This window comes from Pempheris klunzingeri, chromosome 17 (assembly GCF_042242105.1).
Source record: "Pempheris klunzingeri isolate RE-2024b chromosome 17, fPemKlu1.hap1, whole genome shotgun sequence".
NCBI lineage: Eukaryota > Metazoa > Chordata > Actinopteri > Acropomatiformes > Pempheridae > Pempheris > Pempheris klunzingeri.
In genome coordinates, this window is record NC_092028.1 from 22,280,726 (window position 1) to 22,290,059 (window position 9,334).

General features: G+C 46.3%; 1 protein-coding gene across 1 annotated transcript; it reads right to left on the bottom strand.

The window, feature by feature from the left end:
• Positions 1–5,097: 5,097 nt before the first annotated feature.
• 42sp43 (P43 5S RNA-binding protein) lies at positions 5,098–7,454 on the bottom strand. Its single transcript, XM_070848231.1, has 9 exons — positions 7,319–7,454; positions 7,139–7,239; positions 6,947–7,043; positions 6,708–6,796; positions 6,386–6,459; positions 6,165–6,245; positions 5,859–6,088; positions 5,616–5,669; positions 5,098–5,361 (listed from the first exon to the last, which is right to left on the bottom strand). The coding sequence occupies exons 1-9, from the start codon at positions 7,451–7,453 to the stop codon at positions 5,098–5,100; spliced, it is 1,125 nt and encodes a 374-aa protein (XP_070704332.1). The 5' UTR covers position 7,454.
• Between the last annotated feature and the right edge of the window lie 1,880 nt (positions 7,455–9,334).

Genomic DNA, 9,334 nt, shown 5'->3' on the forward strand with positions numbered 1-9,334 from the left:
CTGATAGAATAATGTAGTAGTGTGTGTCCGGTGCTGATATTCACCGGATTCATTTCACTGTTCAAATGAAGCTGGACCTCTGCTGCAGAGGTTAAAAGCTGAACTTTCAGCCCTAAAGTCCAGATCTATTTTTTTTTTGGCTCTGTTGATGATAAAGTCAGTGTGTCGGATGGTTTATCAACTATTGGATCAGAGTTTTGTGAAGACATTTGTGCCCCTTTCAGGGAGATTTGTAATAATTGGTGATCCCCTGACTTTTATCAGGTCAAAATTTGAATTTTGTCAAATACTTAATGACCAAATACGTTCAAAAATAATGGCCTCAGCTTTACTTCAGCTTCTGTTATTTGAATAAAGCGTCAAAAAACTAAATTTCAATAAAGCAATTTTATCGGATTTAAACAGCTGAGCTTCAAGTCTCTGTTTAAGTTCCCCAAGAACCAGAGGAATCATTGGATTTGTAGTTTTTCTCGTTTAAAACTAAGCTAACTGTTCATGCTAACAGATGCTAGCTGGTTAGATTAGGCCAATAACTCCTTTGAGTGACACAATCACACAGGATTTAATTATGTTCCTCAAGTTATTTTACTTTTGCTGCTGTAACACTGAATTTCCCCGCCGTGGGACTAATAAAGGAATCTCTTATCTTATCTTTATCTTACATCTATGTTACTTTCATCCAAACTCGTCCAACTTATTTCCAGGGTGATGCCTTAAAACATAGATCATTTGAATAATCGTATCTTCACCATACAGCCAATCTTCAGGTGTGACCATGTAATGAATTTCCTGCCCACTGGTCGCTGACACTTGGTTTATTTTTGGCACAACAGTCGTTCGAGCCTCCTTGTGTGCCGTGATTTGCCCAACAGGCTTCCACCTGTGCAGAAGGCTCCTCGTCTTCTGCTTGTTTCGTTAATCCCGTCAGTTCGGTGGGCTTGTAGTTTTATTACAGCGATGAAAAGCTCTCTTTAAACAGGGCTCTGGGAAAAGGCAGAGGAGGGAAGGGACGTGAGGTTTTGGGTCATCTATTCTGGAGGAAGCAGGCTAAATCGGGGCATGACGGCTGCATGGTTAACCTACTTCGATTTATCTCCTTGTTTCAGGATTTTCTGATGCAACATCTTCCTCCTTCTGTGACAGCCTGTATTTTTTTTTTCTTCCCTGAATGTTCTGTGAATGAGACTGGAAAAGAGAAATGTGTGTTACTACTCAAATTAGAAAAGCGTCTCCTGTGTGGAACAAAGGATCCATTTTTTATTGTTTAAAGGGTGAAAGAACAGGAACACCCAAACCACAAACTACCTTATAAATGATCCCAGAAATAACTCCAGTTGTTAAATGTTTTAACTGTACGGTTGGACCACTACGAGGCACCAACCATCTATGATGCTTCCTGGAGACACTGCAGAGTATTTCCTGAGTATTTCCTTCGAAAGTGTTCAGCTCCTGTTTTACTGCTTGTTGTTGCTGTTATTTACTGTGGCTGAGACATTAGTTGAATCATGCCGCGCTAGTTGGTGTAGGTCGAGGCAATTTCATCGAGAAGCTGTCGTCATTCGGATTACAGTGATTCACAGCAGGGTCGCGGTGATTCAGATGTTTTATTGGGGCTTTTTTTGGCCTTGAGTGGACAAAACAACCAGAGGAGTGAGTGTGTACAACTGGCAGAGCAGAGATTTATCTAATTCAAAATATCTTTTGGAAGATGTGTGGGTGAAGCAGCTTATTTTGTAAAAGGAACTATTCATTCCTACAGATAAAACACCAGCAGCAGTAAAATGTGTTAAACTAACATGAGGCTGTTTTAAGTTGGGGCTGAAGTGTGTTGTAGTATCACAAAAACATTTAGTTTGACACTGAATAAAAGTAGTTATTTTATATATCTATATTTCCACAGGTCTTCTGGCCGTGTCACACAGAGCACAGGTGAAATTATACAAAATGCACTTTTTAATGTCCTTTCAGCATAAATCTGTGTCTCCTGTGTGTGTTGAGACCATCAAACTATGAGAAAAAACTCTGGTTCTTTGCTCCATCGCTCCGTAAACGTGGGTGAAAATGCACCGTTTGGATTTGGCTCCCTTTATGATGTCATAAAAAGATCTGCTGATCATGTGACCTCCTCCAGCTCCACCTTTAGGGCTTCCATTGTATCGTATAAAACTAAACATGACGTGAACATCAAATTAATTGTAAACTTTCACATCTATAAAAGCAAAATAACAAAAACTACAATTTCACAGTGAATTCAAACAATATATCAAGACTCTCTAACTATAAACACTAAACTGATCAAGCTGAACGGTTCTTTATGGAGGAATAACACATTTTTGTGGATTTTCTTTGTATTTTTTTATCACATCTGTGCCTTAATGCAGTTTATTTGTCCCAGCTCTTCTTTATTGTCACCAGGCCGACCGTCCCTACCTAATCTACCATCGCTCTGAACGCCAGCTCCCGCTAACACAAAGACGTCGAAGGTGAGAACGAAGCAGAGCGTTCAGACAGACAGAGGCTGCTGAACATTAAACCACCTAAACCTGCTCTAGTCAGACCTACATATACAAGTTGAAAATGTGGGACCTTTAAAATGCTCTAAAAATCCATGTTTCACCCATTAGCTGTTTCTCGGGAGCTGATCAGACAGTGATGAATGTGGGGTGAGTGTCCCTGCCTCCCTGCCTGTGATGGTATTGTTGTGACTTTTCCTTTGTGTTGCTCTGGGATGTTGCAAAAATCAAGCTCAGCATGTTACACCAAAGGTCACGCTCACGATGTGGGTAATTGGTGTGGCCTTTCCAGGGAGCGAGAGGGCGACGGTGAGGCTGTGGTTAACCGTATGTGATGCAGGTTGATCGTGCTGCTGGAGCTCGGCTCCGGTGACGACGGGCAGCGTCGTGGCTCCTCTGTGGGACTTTGTGGTTTTCCAGTGGAAGACAATGATCAACTCTGCAGCCCGCAAGGAGCGTCTAATCACTCAAGTACTTTCCACACCTGCTGAGCACCTGCAAACGCCGTCTCATTTGTTCTAAAAACCCCACCGACAAGACGAGACAAGACACAAGCAGGCAGAAGATTTAAGAAAGTGCTGCTTAATGTGTTTGATCACCATAGAAACAAGAGCATCCTTTCAAATTCCTGCTCAGCTGAGACGTGCAGACCTTGAGCGCCTTTCTACACATGCAAAGCAATATCATGATCTTAAGAGGCACTCGGCATCTGATTGATGCTTTTATCTGCGTGTTGACATTTTACAAAAGGAGTGAGATACCCAGTAACTACGGGGCCAGATGATCTGGCTGCTGAGGCGTGTGTCTGCAGTTGGGCAGAGCCGGTCAGCTGGTGTTTCGTAGGTTATCGTATGGGACCTAAAGAGGCCGAGCAGCAGCTAGTGAAGGAAGCCCGAGGCTGCAAAGCAAAGAGGCTGACCTTCGGCAGAGCAAAGAGAGTGAAGACTCTGTCTGAACTCAAACTGACAGCCGATACAGAGCTCAGCTGATGCTTTGAAATCCACCCTGACTGCACAGACTGGGGGGGGGGGACAAAAACAGCAGTTTAAAGATATAAGATTTAAAATATATGAATTAATAAAAAAGGTTTCAGCACATTTAGATCCACTAGTTATTTCCACCTGCCTGGACATTGTTGTTTTAATGTTTTTTAATCAGTGTGCACCGCAGCATAGATCTAGTGCTGATGTTAAAATGTCCAAAAACAACCAGAACTGTCATGTTTTTGTTAAATTGTGTTCTTACGTTACTCCAACAGGGCGGCTGGGGGTCTCACACTCACATTTACTGATTAAAGGCTGATTACTGATTAGAGTATTGGTCTTAACTTCTGTTTGGGAAGGTCTTGAATATTCATTGAATGCTTTAAGTGTAAAAACCACCTGAACATTTCATCTTTGGCCGAGTCAGAGTCAGTAACATACGCCAAAACAGTATTGTAGAACACATATGCAACTCTGGCTCTAAGACAGTTGTAATCATTAATATCATTAAGGACAAAGATATTTTCTTACATTTCTCAACTCAGTTATTGTCCTTTTATATTGACAGCATGTGTTTGTGTGACTATTTTCACATTTGATTGCAAATTGGCCTTAAATTTAATCAAATTGTGGTATTAAAGTGAAAAAGCCTTAATCTACTGATAGATGTAGACATCCTGCCTAAATGTTCCTATCAATGTTCAAACTCAGAAATGTGATTTTCTTCAAAAGGCAGTGACCCTTTAGCTGCTCTGAAGGATTACATTGTGGTGTGTTCAGGGCCAGCAGACAAATTCCACTTTTTCCACCTGCCAGTCATTTTAATCTAGTGTCAAACTCTTGTGCAGAAGCTGCAGCAGCCGGATTTATTTACAGAGATTCTGCATCATCATGCGTCAGGTGTGTTTTTAGCCTTTACAGCCCGTGCACTCAAATTACACAGCAGTATCGTCACTGCTTTTAGTGCAGCTCAGCCTCCGTTGAACAGATTTGACAGCCGATACTCATCTTTGTGTCTCAGCCGCCCACCGGAGCGACACGTTTTCTGTGACTCAGCTCTTACTCATGCGCCGTCCTTTGTTCATATCTAATGAGCTCCAACATGGTGAGCAAATGTCAACCGATCCAGAGCAGAGGATCGAGCAGCTGTTTGAGGGAGCCAACAATGAGACGCTTTTCTGTCGCAATTAAACAAAACCGAACAAACAAATCTGAGTTGTGGAGATGCAGCTTCTCTGACAGCTGCTGATGATGAGCAGACCTCCAGCTGAGCTCATCTAAAAAACACTCAAAGTGAAAAAAAAGTTGAAGCAGCCTTAAAAGAAAAAACACTGATCAAAATGCAACTGATTTTATTGGGTCAACAAGTTTCATGTTACAAAATAAGCATTTCAATTAAGACCCGTCATCTTCAAGAATTAGAGCACAAGAGCTTGACGTCCTAATAATTGTGTCAAGTGGCAGAAAGATAAGCACTTCAAACATCTTAATGTATGTCAGCTACATTAAACTGTCAACCAAAGAGACCCAATTTCTAATTTCTCAAAAATTAAACAGAAGGGAGCTCAAACTTAAGTCAGAATCCAGCTGCAGATTTTAATTTAGCTCGTGACAGCCGTGACCTCCGGCCTCTCCTCTAGAGGACGGAGCTGTTTGATCCCAAACAGGCCGCGCAGGTTCACCTCGGGGTCCACGTAATGAGGGATCTTGCGTTCGTTGAAGAGGCCCGAGAGGTTCGTCTCCACTTTGGCGCGTCGGGAGATCCTCATGCGCAGGGCGAAGAGGCGCTGCAGGTTTTCCTCCACAACGGGCAGATGGTGTCCTCCCAGACGCTTCTGCCAGGACTTCTTAGGCCGCTGACGTTTCTGTTGGCAGGAAAAAAAAAAAAAAAAGACAGTTTAGGAGAAAAGTTTTGCAAGTTTTAGCAGTTTGATGTCGTTATGCAGGCTGTGGAGACACCGATCAGAGAACACAGACATGACATCATGTAAAACAACTCTGAAGTCGACTGCTCGCTTTCAACAGGATTCAGGAGGAATCCTTAATCAATCAGACCAGATAGCTTTATTCCACTGTGGTGTGGAGGCCTTAGGTTACACCTGCATACTGACAGACCTACCTTCAGTGAGGTGGCGGTTGTGTCGTGGCGAAGAAGGTGTCTGGTCACGCTCTCCTGTGGGATTAGAGCAAAGCCAGGATGTAAAACACAAGTTCACACTTTGGTGGTAAACGATGATGAGCATGACGACAACCGTGGTGAGAGATCAGCTGCTCATTAAGATGTTCTGTGTGATGCAGCTCACTTAAAGTCACCTGACTCCGACACATCTCACCAGCACCATTTACAGAACCTGATTCTTACCCGCATGGCGAACGTGCGCGGGCAGTCTGGGAAGGAGCATTTGTACTTGAGGAGCTCGAGGTGAACCTTGCGGATGTGGTGCTGCAGGTTAAAGGTGGTGGAGAAGTAGGCCTGGCAGTCGTCCCTCGGACACACCAGCACGGGCTTGTGGGACGCGTGGATCCGTTTGTGCCTCCGCAGAGCGTCCGCCTTCTTGAACACCTTCTTGCACACTTGGCACGTGAATGTGGCTGCAGCACAGTTTAAAAAAATGTGGAAAAACAAACACATCTGGGAAAGATTCAAGGAGTTTCTCACCATATTTACCTGGATGTTTGGCCATGTGCTTCTGCAGCTTCCCCCAGGTGTGTTCAAGCACCTGGCAGTTGGCATGAGGGCAGTGGTAACCTGAGGAAGGAACACAGTGAGATCCTTACATACACCACACTCACACAGCATTTGTGTTCCTATGCATGCAAACACGGCCTCTTAATTTTTCCACGGGGATGAAGATCAAAGGACCCCCACCAAGACCGAAATAGACCAACCTGTGTGCTTCTTCTCGTGGGCTTTACGGGCAATATGGGAATCAAACATGGCAGCGCATCCATCCTTCGAACACCTAAGTACCCCACCAGGGAGAGGAGGAGGTAAAAATAAATTTAACTAAGTCACTGAGGCCACACCCACCGAGCCTGTAACCACTCATTCATCTGCTGCTGCTGCTCCAGGCCTCCAGCAGCTGATTAATTCATCCGACAGTCATCTGGATCTGATCTCAGACGATTCATTAAGTCACAGGACTGAGCTGCAGTCTGATTTTACACCACAGCAGAATCTGACATCATTAATGCTGAATTACAGACGCACCTGAACACAACAGGGACTTCATGCTCCTTTAAGTGCAGCTTGAACTGTCTGCGTTTCCTGAAGGTCAGTGCGCACTGGGGCTGGTCACACTGTGGACACACACACACACACACACACACACACACACACACACACACACAGGTAAAAGTCCTGAACTGGTTATTCAAACATCAGAGGGGTCTGTCAGGTGCTGCTGGCTCGTGTCACCGTGGCCTGGTGGCGCCACCTCGTGGACAAACCTTGAAGTACTTGTCTTTGTCTCCGTGGGCGTAGCGCACGTGTCTGCGCAGCCTGCCGGCGCTCAGGAAGCTCCGCGCGCAGCTCGAGACTTTACATCTACAGGAAGTAAAGTGTGCGTGAGCTGGTGGCGCGTGAGGGGGAACGAGCAGCGGTGTGTGTGTGTGTGTGTGTGTGTGTGACCTGCGACTCACGTGAAGTGCTTGAGGCCTTTGTGCTGCAGCTCGTGGCGGCTCAGGTGAGACTTTCTGGAGAAACGACGACCACAGCCGGTGACTGCGCACTGACACGGGCGCTGTGGGAAAGTTTGGCAGCTTCAGCGTTCAGCTCACCTGCACCAGGTGTTCCTCCTGCAGGTGTACAGGTGTCATTACCTTTCCGGTGTGCACCGTCTCGTGCTCCTGCAGCTTCCTCTGTTTGGTGAAAGTCGCTCCACAGTTCCCGTGCGTGCAGCTGAGGCGCTGCAGCGGCGGACCGGAAGCAGGTTTCTGTCCTCGCAGCCCGTCCATCTTCCTCCTCCTCGGCGTGTGAGCTCTTCTCCGGCGGTGAGAAGTGACCGAGAGGCCGCCGCCGCCTCAGTCAGTCCGTCTTATAGCCTCTCCAGGCGGTTTAATTGGTTAATAGGCAGCGTCCTCTCAGATTCGCCTCCTCAGAAACCTCAAGCTGAAATTAATCAGCCTAATTGCTCTGCTGAGCTCAGCTGTGTGCAAGTCAACACAACACACGTCCCAACCACTCAGAGCCAGACAGCTGGAGTCTGATTCAGCCAGAAAACTCCCTGAAACACCGAACATACCCGGTGACTAAGCTGAAGTGTTGAACAGGTGTGTTTTCTGGGGCTGGTCCAGGCCTGAAGGTCTCTGAGTGTGATGCAGCTGTCTGCTCAGCAGAGGGTGGCAGAGCTGTGTGAGGACAGGACTGAGTCTCTGCTGCAGCTCCAGCCTGTCTTTAGTTTTAAATACAGGATGTAGCAGGAAAACTGGAGGGTGGAGATGATATGAGTCGCTGCTGTAGATGGATGGAGAGTTACTCCTCCTCGGGGTCCCCACAGGATCCACTGATCCTAACAGCTCCTGTGTGCTCCTCTCCCTTCTTTTATTTGCTCTCTTGGTTCCTCAGCTGCACCACTGCTGGATTCTTCATCGACTGCACCTCCTCCCTGTGACCTGCAGTCACAGCGACAGGCGACACGTCGACGTTTGAGCTCAGACTGACGGCAGAAAGGCCACAGAGCTGACGGCTGTGATGGTGCTCCTGTTTTCTGGGAGGAGGGAGGGCACACATTTGGCCCTTGATGCTGCACTCCTCCTCCTCCTCTTCCTCCCCCTCCTCCTCCTCCTCCTCGCCCTGCTGCTCTGCTCTGCCCTCCATCTCCTCCTCACTATCTCCTGCTCCCTGTTAGTCTCAAAGGGGGGTAGATGAAATATTCAGAGGGGGCTGTCGGTGCACAATGTGCCTCCATTAGCGGGATGTGCTGCAGGATGGCTGCTGGGAGACTGAAGTGCATTATGGGAGCTTTCCTCTCAGGTCACAGGGCCGAGACGGCAGCACACGGAGCTCTGCGGGCCTCTGATCTGGATTTATAGTTCCAATAAGAAGCCGATCGATTGTTTGCCGGTGTGTTTTTAAGGAAGACGAAGCCAATGAACTTCACACACACACACACACACACACACACACACCTGTCAGTAGTGATTTACACACTAACGTGGCCTCATGGATCATGTTCAGGACTGTTTTCTCCATTTTGAAACATTTTTATAGGTTAAATGTTTCATTTTATTGGAGCACAGACACTCGTCTAGTTTCCACTGACTGTTTATCTGATACACTGAAGCTTTGTGATGTTTTCACATGAAGATGCTTGAAAAACCATCCGGCTTTAAACTCAAGTTTTATTTTAATAGTTGCTCAACACAACAGTGTTTGTTGTTTTTCCAGTGGATCCTTGAAAGTTAACTAATGTTTTTAAGTGCAAATACATAAAACATTCATAAAACAGACAGGCCTGTCAAATGATCAACATTAGTCTTTTATTTAGTAGTTTTAGTTCATCTTTATGGCATTTTGTCCTCACTGTATTGAGCAGCAGAGGCTCACTGGGACTTATCTGCCAATCTGACACCAAACTTTTAGTCTGATTGTTGAAATGTGACCAACAGGAGTGTTTGAGGAGGTCTGGAAGCTGTGGGAAGGTGTGATGAGGCCTCTGCTGGGACACACCTTCATCACCTGCAGGCTTCATGTCACGACAGCCCGACACACACCTTCACTCACACACCGACTAAAAGACCGAGCTGTGAGCCCCCGGTCCTCCCCACGGCCTCCCTCACCGGCCGGGCTGTCGCATCCTCTCCCTGCGCAGAGCTGCATGGCAACGGGAGGAGGAG